The 16,723-nt window shown below is 53.9% G+C and overlaps 1 protein-coding gene across 3 annotated transcripts in view; it reads left to right on the top strand.

The window, feature by feature from the left end:
* Window positions 1-3,500: 3,500 nt before the first annotated feature.
* SRL (sarcalumenin) overlaps window positions 3,501-16,723 on the top strand; it is a 32,849-nt gene continuing 19,626 nt past the window's right edge. The window contains exon 1 of one of the 3 annotated variants that reach the window (XM_036920446.2): window positions 3,501-3,742. In XM_036920446.2, coding sequence (XP_036776341.2) covers window positions 3,682-3,742 — 61 coding nt within the window. In that variant the 5' untranslated portion in view covers window positions 3,501-3,681. Of the gene's footprint in view, window positions 3,743-5,900; window positions 5,923-16,723 lie in introns of those variants that run through there. The other 2 variants (XM_036920448.2, XM_036920447.2) reach the window with 2 other exon arrangements.

Raw genomic sequence — 16,723 nt, 5'->3', positions numbered from 1 at the left:
TAATGAAGGTGAAATGAGGCCATATGGGTGGGCCCTAATCCAATAATGACTGCTGTCCTTATGAGAGTAAGAGACTAGGATACGGGCAACAGACTGAGAGGCGACCACGTGAGGGCACAGAGCGAAGATGGCCCTCTGCAACACCTTGATCTTAGACTTCTTGCCCCCAGAACTGTGAGAAAATAAATTTCTGTTGTTTAAGCCACCCAGCCTGTAGTGTTTTGTTAGGACAACCCTGGCAACCTCGCCCATTATCCTTTTGGGATTGGCTTATTTCACTTAGCCTAACATTTTCAAGGTTCATCCATGTTGCCGCATGCATTTGAATTTAATTTTTTTATGGCTGAATAATTTATAATTACAGTTGTGTATTAATCCATCCCATTGTTTGGATAGACCACATTAACTTTATTCATTCCTCTGTTGAGTGGGTTGTTTCTACCTTTTGGCTGTTGTGAGTAATGCTGTTGTGACCATGGGTGTGCAGGATCTGTTTGAGCCCAAATGGACACCTTTCAGTCAAGTGCAGTTAACCCTTTACACCACAGTGCTGGGTGCACCCTCCCCCGCACCTGGTGGGTGCTTGCGGCTTTCTCTGACCCTTCAGCCCATGCCCTTTCTCTGTTCTCCATGCCTGCCCTGCAGGCCCCTTTTTCCCTGACCCGCTAATTCTTCTCCTCCCCTGATGGTGCTTACTTGGACTGATGGGAACACTGATGGATTTGTGAGTCAGGCAGATCCACGTTCAAATTCAGACAACCTGCTCCTCATGGGTGATGTTGACCAAGTCGCTTCGGCAGTCTGAGCTCCGTATCCTCATCGTGCAGTGGTGGTGAGATGCCCCCTCTCGGGACATGCAGAGCCCCAGGCGCAGAGTGGATGCTTCATGGGCCCTGACTTCCTTTTCTCACCATGACCGAGTGCTACCCCTCTGTCACAGTGAGCCCTGCTCTCACCGTGACCATGGATGGAAGACTCGATATTGGTGTGCTGGTCAGGGTTGTCCTGAGAAACAGAGCCAATGGGAGTCTATGGAGAGGTTGGCACCAGAAAGTCGGAAGTCCACAGGGCAGGCCGTAAGCTGGCAGTTCCGGCAAGAGTTGATGTTGCAGGCTGGAATGCGGAGGCAGTGTGAGGCAGGAGTCCTTCCTCCCTGGGAACCTTGGTGTTTGCTCTTAAGGCCTTTGACTGATTGGATGAGGCCCACCCACATGTTGGAGGGTGATCTGCTTGACTCAGTGTCTACTGATTTAAATGTTAATTGCATGTACAGAGTACCTTCACAGCAACTTCCAGAGTGATATTTGACCAAACAACTGGGCACCATAACCTACCAAGCTGACACGTAAAATTAACCATCACAATTGGTAACATGTTAGTTCTCTTCAAACTAATCTGTAAATTCATTGTAATCCCAATTGAAATTCAAGAAAGCTTTTTAAAAACAACTGACAAACTGATTCCAAGATTTATATGGAAGTGCAAAGGAACTAGAATCATCAAACAACTTAAAAAAGAAGATCAAAGTTGGAGGTTTCATGCGACCTGACTCCAAGACTTTCTAGGAAACCCTGGTGTTCAAGACAGTGTGGTTAATTAGTGCAGGGACAAACACACAGATCAATAGATTCACACGCCTGTGGTCAACTGGTTTTCAAAAAAAGGTGTGAAAGGATATAATCTTTTCAACAAATGGTGCTGAACAAATGGATGGCCACATGTAAAAAATCTAAACTTTGGTCCATATCTTGCAGTATATTAAAAAAATAGCACAAAATGGACATAGATCTAAATGTAAAACCTAAAACTATTACTCTTTTGGAAGAAAACAGGAAAAAAATCTTTGTGACCTTGGGTAAGGCAAAAAGTTCTTAGCTATGAAACCAAAAGCATAATTAATAAAAGAACAAATTGATAAATTGGACTTGATAAAATTTAAGAATGTCTGCTTTTTCATATACTCTTAAGTGAATAGAAATACATTCACTTAAGATTGGGCAAGATATTTACAAATGATATTTGATAAAGGGCTTGTATCCAGCATTTATAAAAATCTCTTAAAATTCAATAGAATAAAACAACCTTGAAAAAATGGGTAAGAGATTTGAATAGGCAGTTTATCAAAGACACACCAAAGAAGTAGATGACAAATAAATACCCACATGGAAACACAATTGATATCATAAGTCACTAGGACAATGCAAATTAAAAGTACAATGAGATAATACCACACAACTACAAGAATGACTAAAATTTAAAGGCCGCACGTAGCAAGTGTTGGCATGGCTGTGGAGGAACTTGGTGGTGGACATGTAAAATGGTACAGTCATCTTAGGAAAAAGTTAGACATTCTAGCCCTTCCTTTCCTAGGTTTTGCCCAAAAGAAATGAAAGTGTGTGTTCATAAATTGGACTGCATACGAATGTTCATAGGAGCTTTATTGGTAATAGTAAAAATGTGGAAACAGCCCACATGTCTCTCAGTAGGTGGATGGATAGCAAGTGCTGGTATGTCCATATAAGCTACAACATGAGGATATCTCAAAATAATTTTGCTGAGTGAAAGAAGCCAAATAAAAAGATGTATGGTGTGATTCTATCTGTATCAAAGTCTAAGAAATGCAAACCAGTATCTAGTGACAGAAAGCAGAGCAGTGATTGCCTGGTAGAGGGGTAGGAGGGAGGGACTGCAGGGATGGAGGAAAAATTTGGGAGTGAGGAAACTGTTGCTTTGATTATGGGTATATACATATGTCCAAATATATCAAGTTTTACACTTTGAATATGCGTTGATTGCTCTCTGATGTTTATACCCCAATAACGCTGTTTTAAATGTAAAGCCCACAGATGCTGCCTGACTTTAGTTCCTTTCCTTTGTGGCCGAATGCTACCCTAACAGTGACACCCTCTCCTCAGCCACGCAAGCCAGTGTCTGCTTTCCCTCGGCTTCACAGAGCTGGCTCTCAGGGGCTGTCATATGCCCTTAGGAAATTTACATCAAATTAGCACATTGCAGAGGCGTCAGAAGGTTCTTGTCACTGGAAATGGATCTCTGTCCCCCCACCCTCTGACTTCCACCCTGGCAGCAGATGCATCTCTGAGCTCCACCTTTTTCCCTCCCGTCACAGGCCTGGGGAGGTTAAGCTTCAGGCTGCTGACCTCAAAGGTCCAATGTCGTGGGTTTTCCCTAACTAACCATTATGGGTTTTCCTTCCTGACCCTCAGGGAGGGGCTAAAACTGACATTGGGGGCTATCAGAATCTCTCTCTCTCCCTTGACCTATAACTCCTTCATCCGGAAAACTGAAGCACGTCCAGATCCTTGACTTGCCCAGGACTTTAGATCAAGTTAGTGCAAATACCAGGCATTCAGTTCCTAACTGCTAGGCCTAATCCAAGGGACGCCCCACTTTTTCTCCACCTCTCCTGCCCTGCGACCCATGTCATGTGACCCCAGGGCTGCTGAGGGGAGAGAATCTTCTTGAGCCCTGCCTCCCAAGGACCTGGCAGCTGGCACGACAGCGGCAGGCTGAGCCTTTGCACAGCCTCTCGGGGTCCACGCTGCTTCCCCATCACGCCTGTCCGGTTGCCCCAGTGACTGTGTGACCCTTCTTCTCCGCCCCGCGCTGCCCCCTGCCCTATAAATAGAGGCGAGGAGCAGCTGGGCACTCTTGGCAGTCACCATGAGGGTGCTGGTCCTGCTCTGCTGCTTTGTGGCGTCGCTCCTGCTTCCAGGACAAACAGGTACGGCTCCCGCCCCCGTCGGCCAGGCCAGACTGAGCCCCCATGTGTCCCTGAGGTTTTATGTTTGCTGTGGGGTGGGGGGCTCGGGTGGTAGGTGGAGGATGGGGCCTCTGTGATTCCTGGGACCGATGGCAAACCTTCCCTTCCTCTGGTCTCAGTGTCGTCTCCGTTCCGTTCTCCCTGGGGCTTGGGAGAGAACCCGAGATCAAGTTTGGGGGGTTCGTGGGGAGGCCAGAGGAAGTGGAGGCAATGAACTGAGAGGTGCAGGAAGGTGCAGGGCCTGAGCTGGGGCCAGTGGATGCTGGGGAAGAGGACCCCAAAAGTAAAGACTGGAGGAGTGTCCTATATGGATGGAAGAACTGGTGTTGGAGCTGGAGGGGCCCCTTCAGGTCATTGAGTCAACCCTCCTGCTGGAGATCTGGCTGGGTCCTGGCTTTGCATGACGGAGGATGGGGGGCAGTGGGCAGAGTTGGGGGTTGTTTGGGGAACAGTGGAATAGAGTGGGAGTTATGGGATGGAATTGGAGATAGAATTGGGGATTTGGCTGGACACTGGACTGGACACAGGGTTTTGAAGAGGAACAGCCCCCTTCTGGGTGGAGCTGGGCCAGGCTGGGCTTCCATAGAAGGGGGCTGGGGGCTTGTGTGCACAGCTTTCCTGTGACATCTCAGCACCGTGCAGCAGAGCCCATGGCTCGGGTTGCAGCATGCAGTTTATTTATAGGCATGGAGGGGACACCCGAGCATTTTGCCACCTCTCTTGTTCCTGAGATTCCTGGGACTGGTTTCCCAGTCGGGATGCTTCAGGGGTGCTCTGGGGACCCCCAGGAATCTGGGACTCCCACTTTGTGACTCGGCAGTCTTCATCTGAGCAGGGGGCCATGGGGGCCAGAACCACAGCCACTCTGACCTTTGTGCCAGCCCCTGCCAGGAGAGTAGGCATATGCAGGCGCAGTAGCCTTCCCTTCAGGGGCTGGACTGAGGTGGAGGCTTGGGTCTTGCATGTGCCGCTGGGCCCTGCCCTTGTCTGCCCTTGAGTTAATTTGGGCTTCTAGGGGCTGCCGTGGCTGGAGTGGTGAGGATTCCAAGCGGCTGTCAGGTGGCTAAGTATGGAAACAGCCACGTAATTGGATCCTGAGCCCAAGCCACTGCCACCCTCTCCCCTTCGCTGCCCCTCCCCTGCTCCGCCCATCCCCAGTTGCCACCTAGCTCTGCTTCCACACAGAAGGCTCAGGAACTTTTAGCCTTTTAGGGACATGCTTTATCTTTCCGCCCAACAAAGGAACCGGACATTTGGAATGTTCCACAGGCCTTGCCGAGGGATCTTGCCAAGGGGAAAGGAGGCAGCCCTCTCTGTGCATGCCCTTTCCTTCCTGGACTCTGCCACGTGCCCCTAACCTAGCTTCCAGTGGGCAGCTTGCTCCCTTACCCCTGCACGCAGCTGGGGCTGTGGGTGCTTCCCCAGGGGTGGAATTTATCGTTACTGCAGTTGTAGATTGTAGCCCCCAAAGATGGGGTCCTCCTGCACTGCTGGGATATTCCAACCATATGGGTGGCATCTCCCATCCCCTAATGATGATTCTTTCCACTGGTCGGTATTCCCGTAGAATTGTGCCACCTGGTATATGCCACCCTGCCTGCCCACAGGCAACAGCTTTGCTCCTGAGCTCCCAGGCCTGCTCTGGATCCTCATTTCCATCCCCACTTGCCTGCACCTCACTTGGTGCAGGCAGAGGTCTTCTTTAACCCTTTCCTGCTTCCTGGGGGCAGTGGTGGGAGGTGCTATAGGGCTGCCCTTCCTTTTCCCCACATTGTTCCTGTGGCCCTGTGGCCTGAGGTGACAGGCCGCTCGGTTCCTGAGTGAGGACCCCAGAGCAGCCCTGGATGCCAGGATGCAGGTGGGAGGCCCTGGCCACACCACTTCTCTCTGCCTTGGGAGCCAGGCCTGGAGAGAGGAAAGCGGCCTCCACGTGTCCAGGTAGGAGAGTGAGAGCCAGAGGCCTGGGAGGCGTGTTCAAGGTCAGCCACCCAGTCAGTGACAGGAACGCCCCGCTCAGGCCTGGCCCCGCCCCGGGGCGGGGTGGGGGGTTCCTGCAGCGCCTCTCTGACAGCTCTGCCTGGGGGGGCGTGGGAGGAAGCTGCCGGGTCGCCGGCCATAGGCGGCTTCCCTCAGGATGTGGGGTAAGCGCCCCGCCTTTGATCTTCTGACCCCCCCGGGGGGGATGGGGGCCACTGAGACAGCACTTCTCCCGGTTCAAGCCACTGCCCTTTGTTAGGCTGAATTCTGGACATCTTTGCCTCCTGTTATCTGGCCCATGTAGAGAGTTGTGGCAGGTGGGGGCTCTGTGTTCATCCTTCCTCCAGCCTGGCCCTGTTTGCAGAGCTGTGAGGGCTGCTGGTCTGGACGGTGAGAGGTCGGTTCACACTGGAGCGAACCTGCCCATCCATGAGAGAGGGGGGTCTCTCAGGAACCCTGTCATGCCCCTCCTCATCCACCACAGGCTGGTATTTCCAGAAGGAGGCTGGTGTTCACGTTTCCTCAACAGGGAAGCCCAGCTGCCATGATCCACCATGGGAGGGCTGCTCAGAGAAGGTCATAAGCTTGGGGGGCTTGGGGAGAAAGCAGACCCCAGAAGCCTTTGCCGCCCCCCCTGAAGGCTATGTCCCTAGCAGTTCCCCACCTCCCAGCACCATACAGCTGGACAGGTTGGTAGAGGGCACCGTGGCTGCCACTTCCACAGCAAATCTGCCAAGCACGACTCTGAGACTTGCTAACAGATGCATTTCCCAGGTGTGAGCACCTTTCTTGTGCATGTGGAACCATGGCTGGGGAGATGCCTGTTTTGCCCCATGTCTGGGTATGACAGTGAAGGTCCAGCAGCTAGTTCAAGGCAGGGCCAGAGCTGGAATGCAGGTCTCCTCACCTCCCCCAGAAGGAGGTCCAGACGAGGTCCCGTGCATCCACCTGGCCATTTGCTGCTCACTGAGGTGTGGTGGGCTGGGAAGGGGTGCAGGATGGCTGATTGTCCCTTCACCTGGTCTGAGTGCCAAGGACAGGGTCTGCATGCTGTGCCTTCTGGCCTGGGGCAAGGCTGGTGGTGGGGTGTGGGTATATGGCAGGGCAGGTGTCTGCTTCTGTGGGATGCTGGCTAGCTCTCCTGGGTACCTTCTCTACTCCAGATCCAAATCCAGACTCATGGCACAACTGCTGACTTAAATGTTTCTTGAGTGTGCAAAGCCCTCTCATGCAAACACTGCACCCTATTTCATCCTTCATTCATTCGTCCCAGATTTTTTTGGTACCTACTGTTTTCTAGGCATGGCACTGAGGGACTTCGGATAGGCACTGTGTCCTGGGCACACTTACAGTCCAGTAGGGGAGATAAGGGGTCACCCTGTGTCTGTGCACACCCAAGTGAGACACATCAGTGTCACACAAGGGAGGCACAGGTAAGGTGGGGTGATCATTTTTAACGGGAGAGAAGTGGGGCGATTATTTTTAACTGAGTGGATCAGGAAGTGTCTTACAGATGAGGGGACGTTTGAGATGGGCCTTGAAGAAAGGAGGATCCAGACATGCAAAGATGGAAGGAAGAGATTCCACAGAAGGGGGGAGGGGTGAGCAAGCTCATAACACCTGGGAAGACTGGTGCTCTGAGGAGAACCAGGGAAGCACACATGGTTCCACCTGGGATAGGGAAGGCAGAGGAGAACGGGCGTCACGGGGTGAGGGTGGGCGTCCCGGAAGGCTGGGTGGGCTGAAGTGTGAAGGGCTTGAGCGTGGGACTGAGGAGGAGCGCTCTGCTCTGTGGATGCCGGGTGACCATGGAGGCTTTGGAAAAATCCATCTGGCAGTTTGTAGGGAGGAGTAGAATGAGGAGCCCAATTAGACAACCACGTCGGAAGTGCCAGAGAGGGTGTGACCTCAGCCGGGGAGCGGGAATGGAGAGGAGGGGCAGACCCAGCCACCAGCTGGGGTGGGGAATCTACGGAGCTTTGCCCACTGAGCCCCAGAGACGGAGTCTTCATGGCTCAGACTAGGTCCCCAGAGGCATGATCTTGCCAGAAAGAAAAGACCAGAATCATAAAAAAATAGACTTTAGAAGTCTGGTTTGGATTATCATAAACTTTGGGTGCCAGTGGAACATCTGGATGAAGACCCTGGAGGATTAAGCGAAGGAGGAAGGTCGGGTCTGGGAATTTGGAGAGGAGTCGCTCTTGGGCAAGGATGAAGGTTGGCTGGGAAATCGCCAGGGAGGCTGCAGCAGAGGGAGAAGTGGTCCCGGAGCTGGCCCTGGACGATGCTGGGTGCAGGGAGTGGGGAGAGGAAGGGGAGTGGATTTCAGGAGCTGGGAGAGACCCAGGAAGAGGCAGTGAGCCGGAAGCCAAGGGAAGGGATACCTTCTAAAGAGGCAGGAAGAGAGCCACAGAACGGTGGGGAAGCAGACGCATGGGGCCGGCCCCAGGTCACTCACAGGTATGCGGGTGCACACGTGCCTCAGGACGATGCTGAGGCAGCTTACTCAGACAACGGGACCTCACACTGCCTAGGAGGGATGAAGGACAGTCAGAGAAGGGGCGTGTGTGGAGGGAAAACTAAATGTGTTCATGGGCTGACGGGAGGACCATGTGGAGTGGGAAAGATTGGCCAACGCCGGGGTGGAAAGGGACCACGTGTGGAGGGCAGATGAGGTCTGAGGCAGGTCTCAGGGGACACATGCTGTCGCACTGTGGAGACCTCAGAAGGACACCCCACTTTTGAGATAAACTTAGTACCCATGGTGCCAGCCAGGGAGCTCAACCAGGGAGCAGGGGTCTTGGTTTACACTGGGGCCCACGAGGGCCTGGAGGGCCACAGAGGGAAGGAACCAGACTGCTGTTCCCAGGACCCCTGGGAGGTGGAAAGAGGCCGATGGCACCGAGTTGTATGGTATCAGCCAGCAGGTCCCAGCCTACAGCCTGGCCTCTAATGCCAGAGAAAACCTGGGAAGAGACAGGGCGTGGAGATGTGGCCAGTGGATCAGAGTTTTATGCTCAGTGTGTGTTGGTCTCTCACTGCTGGTGAACCAGCCCCTCAGGCCAGATGCAGTGCAGAGGAGGGCAGGGTCCGGCCCCAGGCTCCCCTATCTGAGAGGCAGGCTCAGCCCAGCAAGCGTCCACGGGGTCTACACGAGGAAAGCTCTGCCTTTGGACTCCATCGGGATGAGCTACTTAAGTGGAGTTGGCACAGAGGCACGCGGCCGAGTTTCCCGGATGACGCCTCTGCTCTCATTCTTCCCTGTTACATGCAGTCAGGCCCAGGCTCAGGTTTCCTGCAGGGTGTTCCTGGCTGTGAGGGCCCCACAGCTCCTGGGCCGTTGGCAGGCCTCATTTTGGGATGAGGGGCTGAGCAAAAGGAGTAAGTCTGGGGCTGGCTTGTGTCTTCTCTCCACCTGCCCTGGGAGTCCAGGCCCCCAGAGACCCCTCACCTGCCTTCTCAGGCACCCTCCAGGATGTGGGGGCTAGAGGGCTGTCCTCACACTCCCACACCTGCCCTGGAGGGTTCCTTTTCTTCCTTGTGCCGGCTTCCTTCCCTGCCCCCCACTGGCCCTGCTCTGCCCCACCCACTGAGACATGCTGTCAGTAAAGGCCCTAGAACTCATTTCAACCAGTGCTAGTGGCTCAACACTTAGGCTGCCACTGTCCCAAGTAGTTTTTGTTTTAAAGGGGTCAGAAGAATCTTGGCTCAAGGAATGCATCTCTAATGTGGAATTGCCCATTGCTTTGGTGGGCAAAGTCTTACCCACCATTGAGGCAATAAAGAGTCCGCTGGTTCTGAGCTCTGGAGTGGGCTTTCCATCCTTGGTCCCAAGGGTGGGAGTGAATGAGTGCAGTGGTGCTGTGATGGCCCTGCCGGGGCACTGCCAAGTGGCCTAGCAGTGCCCCCTCCCCTCTGCTTACCCCTCAGCCTTGGTGTCGTCAGCAGAAGGTGTAATTCACAAGTGGGATGGGTCCAGTTTGGCTGAGTATCGAGCCCTCTGTTTCATGGTTTGCGTGCTGTCGTCCTACTCTGGTAACAGAGAAGTCCTGTCCTGTTTGGCTTCAGCCTCATCTCTTTCCAGTCCAGGAGGTGGTTTTGCTCAGAGTCAAGGTCCCAGGTAGTCTTCCACCCCATGGACATGCCTGCACTGTCACTTCCTTGTCCTCCCTCAGAGGGCTCCAGGGCGCCCAGTGTCAAGGTCGGGGGCTGGGATGCAGCCTGCTATCCCTGCCCTCCGGTTTGCCCCTAGCTGTGTGGGGGGCACTGTTCTGCTCTGCCTTGGTGGTCCAGAGCTCCGATTCTGAAGACATCCATGAGGCTGTGGTGCTGGATGGCAGCTCCTGCCAGTCAAGGAGCCTCTTTCCTGTGATCATGTCATTGGGACCGTGGGAAAGCAGGGTCACTGTTGGTTCCACCTAGCTCCAAGTCTCGGGGCCCAGAAGGATTGGGGTGGGACATTGGCTCAGCAGGGGTGGGCTCCCCGGGTTCATCACAAGGGTGTTAAGTGATGAGTAGAGGCTTTTCTTCTCTTGACTTTTAGGTGGATCTACCCCTAGGGGTCCTTGTCCTTTACAGCTTTGAGAGTATTGACCCTTTTGTCCTCTGTCAACTCAGAGTGTCAAGGGGCACAGAATGAGCATGGCTGTGTGGCCAGCCCTGGGGACAAAGAGGGTTCAGCACAAAGTCCAGAAGAAATAAGAGCCATGGAACCAGATGGACTCATGACTAGTGGTGAGGGGCAGTATGTGGTCAGCAAGAGGCAGGAGAGTGCTCACGCATCCCGCTGCTGTAGGAGCTGAGATGAGGTGGGTGCTTGCCGAGAGAGCTGGGCAGGGTGAGGTGGATATGGTCCCCTGTGAAAGGGCAGTTCTCCAGCCCGAGGCCAGGCTGTGCCCACTGGAGGTCCTGCTGGCCACCCTCTGACTATGTCTGCCCCCAGGAGCTGACTTCTATTTGGGGAGATGACACGCACTGAAAAAAAATGTAACACCCCCAGCAGCTCTGGTTGGGAGTTCAGAGGAGGGCTGGAAGGCCGGCCTCGCGGAGGGGCAGCGTTTCAACTCCCTGGACTGGGAGGAAGGGGACTATCGCTGGACTGTCGGCTCCAAGAGGACAGGGTCTGCGTGTGTGTTTAACTTGTTTACTGCCGCATTGCCAATGCTCAGCACAGCACTCGGCTCATTGAAGGCCCCTGTCAGCGTGGGTGAACGAGCAAATGCTTTGTGCAGGCAGAGACAGAAGAGCCTCTGGCGGTGCAGGAGATGATAGAAGCCAGGAGCAGGCAAGCCCAGGGCATTGCACTGGTGGTGGAGGGGCGAGACCAGCTTTGACTAGAATGCAGGCTCCTATTTGGGGGAGGTCAGACCACCCCAACGAGTGGGGCCCCAACATGAAGGGCCTTGAATGCCGAGCCAAGTGGCTCTCTCTAGGCTCTCGACATACTCTGGCCCTGCTCTCTTCTCCCCCCTCAGATATTTTTGGATCCTTCTAGAGCTGGGACTGCATTCTGAGCTCAAACAGGTGAAGGCAAATTCAGACCTGGAGCTCTGGGCCCGCAGGAAGAGGGTTGCACTGGGAGCTCAGCCCAGAACCAGGCCAGGGGAGAGCCCCTGGGATTGGGAGCCCCCCCACCTCACCGGGCTGCTGCCAGAACTGCGGCCCCTGGTCCTCCTCCAAGTGGCCGTTCAGTTAGGACTCTGGCCAGCCTAGTTGTCTCCCATAGAACTTTCTCTGGATGGCAATAGGTGAAAACTCGATGCAGCTATTGCCTTGAAAACTGCATCTCTGATGTGCATCTGATTGCACAGCCGCCTGCCCTGTGCCCCTCGCCCACTGGAGAGGGTTTAGCCACTTTGTTGGTTACATGTTTTTTCCTGCATTTCCACCTGCCCTTTGTTGCAGGTGTCAGGTGGCCAGATGGTAGAAGATCACTTATTTCTCTAGCTTATCCCGGGAGGGTCAAGGCAGCAGGAATGTTTTCTGGGACCTGTGAAGGGGTCTGGAAAAATTGGGGAAGGGTCATTGCAGTCCCCGTGGCCCCGGGGAGTCCATCCTGGCCTTGGGCTCCCAGCGGCTTAGCCTGGGTACAGCTGTGACAGGGCTAGAATCCTCCTCTTGCTCCTGTCCTTTCCTGCCTTGGTTTCCTTCTGGAGTTGGTAGTTAGGCCGGTTGGCCTGTCCGCCCAGACCCCTTCACTCGAACCATATAAGGCAGATGTAATCAGGGGGCTAAAAATAAGTAGCTGGAAGGTGAGGAGAAAGGGGGAGCAGGCGGGGCTTGGTGTGGGAGCTGTCAGGAAGATTTCCTAGGCCAGGATCGGGGGTTGGTTCCTACATTACTCTTCCTGGGGCCACTGTATGGAATGACACAGACTGGGTGACTTAACACAGGGCAGGCATGTCTTCAATCACAGACTCGATGCTGGAAGTTTGAAAACCAGGTGTCAGCAGGGCCACGCTCCCTCTGACGTTTCTAGGGAAGGCTCCTTCCTGCCTCTTTCAGCTCCTGGTAGACCTGAGTCCTTGGCTGGTAGACACACCTTCAGCCTCCACCTCTGTCCTCACATGCCGTCTTCTCTGTGTGTCTCCTCTTCTTATAAGCACACCAGTCATTGGACGGAGGGTCCCCCTCCAATATGCAGTATGACCTCATCTTAGCTAATCACATCTGCACAGACCTATATCCAAATAGTGTCACATTTTGAGGTTCTGGGTGGATGTGAATTTTGGGGACACTCTTCAACCACTATGGTTCCTTAGCCTTGGACCCAGACTTGAGTGGTCGCTGGCTCTAAATGCATGGTTCTCCTCTCTGCTAGGTGGTAGTCTCTGGGCACAGATGCACCTGTTTCCTTGGTCCTTTCTCTGGCCCCACAACCCACACGATTGCCCCAGTGGCTAATTTGGAACTTTATGACACACCCAGGGCAAGCGTGTTGAATGAATGGACAGACAGCTGACTGGGGGCAGGGAACTCCAGGAGGCAGCTGCCCTGCCTAGCAGTGGTACTAGGAGAGAATCTTCTGGCTCTGAGTTGGTTATGTTCAGGTACAGAGTGAGTTGGGGTTGGCATGTCCTGAAGGCAGGGTTTTTGGCTCCTGGCTGGTCATGTGATGGAGAGAGCAGAGGGCTGAGAACCCAGGGCTGGCAACCTTAGGCCCAGCTTTCCTGTGTGGAGATGGGGTGAGGGCCCAGAAGGTGTGGGCCTCCAGGCCACCTGGGACTGTGGCCTTTCCCCTGAGATGGAAGCCTCCAGAGGGCATGTGCAGGGGGCTGTGTGGAGAACAGATCAGCATGGGGCTCAGCGAGGGGCTGTTTCACGGCCCAGGTGACAGGTGACAATGCCCAGCGAGGGAAGAAATGGTTAGACAGGATGGATTTTGAAGGTAGACAGCAGGTTTAGCTAAGGTTTTGGAGAAAGAAAAGAATAGAAGACACTTCATCTTAAAAAAATTTTTTTTAAACAGCTTTATTCATATATTTTAGAATTTGCCCACTTAAAGCATATAATTCATTAGTTTTCAGGAAAGTCACAGATAAGGCAACCATTAGCACAGTGCACTTTAGGACGTATTCATAGCCTGATAAAGAAACCCTATACTATTAGCAGTCACTCCCCATTTCCCCAGCTGCTGGCTACCACCTATCTGCCTTCTGCCTCATGAATTTCCCTATTCTGCCTTCTGCCTCATGAATTTCCCTATTCTGGACTTCCATAGAAGTGGAACCATACAACATGTGTCCTTTATGCCTGGCTTTTTTCACTGGTTTCGTCCACGTTGTAGATCAGTGTCCACATAATCAACACTTGCTTTCTTTTTATGACTGATAATATCCATTGTATGGATGGACTGCGTTTGTGTATCCATGCATCAGCTGATGGCCATTGGGGGTGTTTCCACCTTTTGGCCTCTGTGAATAGTGCTGCTGTGAACATTGTCGCACATGTTCCTGTGTAGAGATACATTCCTGTGTATAGAGATTTTGTCTTAGTATTAGAAGTGACTGATACTTTTCTAGTGCTACACAGCTTCCAGAATTCCATCACGAATCATTTGTGTCTCCCAGTATGTAGTGCGTGGTAGACGCTCCATCAGTGAAGGCATAACACATCTGGAGGTGAGCAGGGCGGGCATTTTTCTTTTCCATTTTATTACTGTTTCATCAATAGGCACTGAAAAGTTAAAATACTTGCCCAAGGTCCCCCTGCTGATGAGGGGAGGAAATCGGGCTCCTGGACTCTGTCCTCTCTCCATCTTCCTCACAGAATCCCCAGGGCTGCTCCCCAGACTGGAGGGCCATCCCATGGGCAGGTTCTTCAAGGGCCTGCCACCACTGGCCGCTCCTGCCTCTTTGTGCCCTCCTCTGGGAATGTCCCCTGGCAGGGTAGCAAAGTCAGCTAGACCCCAACCCCCTATGTCCCTAGAGCTGATGGGTATCAGCCTCTGTTGGTTGCCCATGGTCTTGGAGATGGACCATAGCCCGGGACAGGGTGGCAGGGGCAGGCCTGGTACAGCTTTCTGCAAGGCAGGTTCCACTCTTTGCAGCCAGTACGTCTCTGGGAAGATGGGTAAAGAGGTTGACTCCCATGGTCAAGGCCCAAGGACAGCGGTTCTCAGTGTAAGAATCACCTGGGCGCTTGTTAAAATGACAGACTTCTAAGGCCCCCTGCCCACCCTGAGTGTGATTCAGAGGATCTAAAGAATGGGCCCAGGCGTGGAACTTTTGATGAAGCTCCTCCATGATCCTTTTGCAAATGGCTTTGAGCCACACCTTGGGCAGGGCTAACCCTGGGGAGGAGCCTCATTTCTGCCAAGTGCTCTCAGGGCAGGGGTATCTGCCAGGCCCCGTGCCAGACACCTGTGGTCCCGCTGGGAACATGCTGTAGGCGCTGGCCTCAGCGTGCTTACCATCCAGGGGGACACAGGTGAAGGAATAGCTGAGGCTTAGGGTGCCGGGAGCAGCAGGAGCCCAGAGCAGAAGCACTGCGTACCGAGGGACCAGGGACGCCTCCCAGGGGATGGGCCTCAAAGCTGAGATCTGAAGTGGGAACTGGAGTCGGCCAGGTCCAGGGGGCGGGGAAAAGAGGGCGACAGTGGGATTGAAGTTCGAGACCTATTGGAAGTCCGTGGGGACTAAGAACCATTTCTTAAAGAATTCTGCAGGAGTTTACTGTATTCTCAATGCTTCCTCAGGCCCTGTGCGGGCATCATGAGGTCCTGGGCTGTATTCTCACTTGGAGGAGATGATAGCCTGTAAGGGAAGCTAGGGCCCCCTAGCCTCGCAGGGGCACAGCCACACAGGGAGGCGCTCAGCATGGATGGTCGTGGACACTGAGTTCAGTGAAGTGACTCATGTGGCCTGGAAGGCATCACAGAGGTCGTGGGTTGCAGGCTGGCGAGAGGGAACAGGTGAGGCTGGAAATGTGGTGGAGCTGGAGGGCGTCCAGGCAGGTGGGGGTATGGGCCATCTGGAGACCGACTGGGTCGGGTTGTGTCTTCCCAGGAGATATATTGAAGTCCTAACCCCCAGTACCTCTGGATGTGACCCTATTTGGAAATAAGGTTGTTGTAGATTAATTAGTTAATCTGACTGGTGTCCTTAGAAGAAGAGACATAACAGAGACACAGGGGGAAGATTGTGTGCAATGGCGGCAGAGATCGTAGGCATGCGTGTGCTGACAAGCCAAAGATTGCTGGGAGCTGCAAGAAGCTGGAAGAGGCAGGAAGGAGCCTCTCCTAGAGGCTCTGGGGGGAACACAGCCCTGCGGACACCTTGATTTTGGACTTCTGGCCTCCCAAACTATGAGACAATATATTTGTATTGCTTTAAGCCACCCAGGTTGTGGCGCTTGTTACAGCCACCACAAGAAATGAATCAAGGCCATGCTCCGGCTTCAGTGTAGGGATTTGGGGCTCTTGTCTGGGGTGGGGTGGGGCAGGCGGCGGGCTGGTGGAGGATGCACGGGCCCTCAGTGTTGACCAGGAGGGTCACCCTGGGAACAGCGAGTGCGGAATGCACAGTTGCTCTTGCCCGACCTTCTGTCCTGCCCTTGGCTTTAACCTTCCTCTCCCCAGGGGGAGCCCTGGGGGAGCTGAGGAGTAGATGGCCTGCCCTGGCTTTCTGCGTGGCCACCAGGCTGCCAGAGGAAAAGAAAGTGCCCTGGAGGCAAGAGCCTCATCTGGTTTCAGTGTGAAGAGACCAGATGGAGAACCCAGGCCCTTGGCGACACTGCATGTACCCGAGGAGGAAGGTGCTCTGGGTCTAACTGCCTGCAGTGACCTCTCCCCGGGGTGGGGATGTCCAGAGAGGGGGCCTGCGGGAGGCTTAGAGGCTGGGCCAGGAGGGACAGAGCCTGCGGCTCACTGGGGCTGTGTGACCCACACGGCTGAGGTTCAGGGGCCTAGGCCACTTGGGGGTACAGACTGGGAACAAGTCTGCTCCCTGGGGAGACATGAGATTTCTAGAGCGCTCTGCAATAAAGTAGCCTGGTGTTCCGGACGTCTTTGCCTTGCTGGAGTGATAACTGAGGCTAGCGGGTGGATTTGCTCCAGAGGCTTTAAGAGTTGTGCCATTCGTGCAGCAGCGAGTGGGGAGAGGTCTTCGTCCCTTCATCTTGTGACCAGACCCTGGGAAGCTCTTCTGATCAGCCTTGTTGTGACCTCTGCGTCCTGAACCCAGACAACTAAGATCTGATCTCACACAGCTTTTGTGGAACCAATGGTCCTTTGTCTCCTGGTACTGCAGATCGGTGGTGGACACAGGACTGGGCTGGGTGCAGGTGGCCTCTGGGAGTTTAAACCTCATCCAGTCCTTCCCAAAATCCCTGTGCAGAGCTGTGCTTGGAGACCCAGCCTGATGTCAGAGGCCTCGGCTGGCACTCATGGGGGAGCCATACTTTATAGGACAACTAGGGGAACAGATGGATGCTCTAGGACCTCTGGGTCCCAGGGACAAGGCAAGA

Source organism: Manis pentadactyla, chromosome 10 (assembly GCF_030020395.1).
Source record: "Manis pentadactyla isolate mManPen7 chromosome 10, mManPen7.hap1, whole genome shotgun sequence".
NCBI classification, from domain to species: Eukaryota; Metazoa; Chordata; class Mammalia; order Pholidota; family Manidae; genus Manis; species Manis pentadactyla.
The sequence above is the reverse complement of the archived record's forward strand: the minus strand, read 5'-3'. Positions and strand labels throughout refer to the sequence as shown.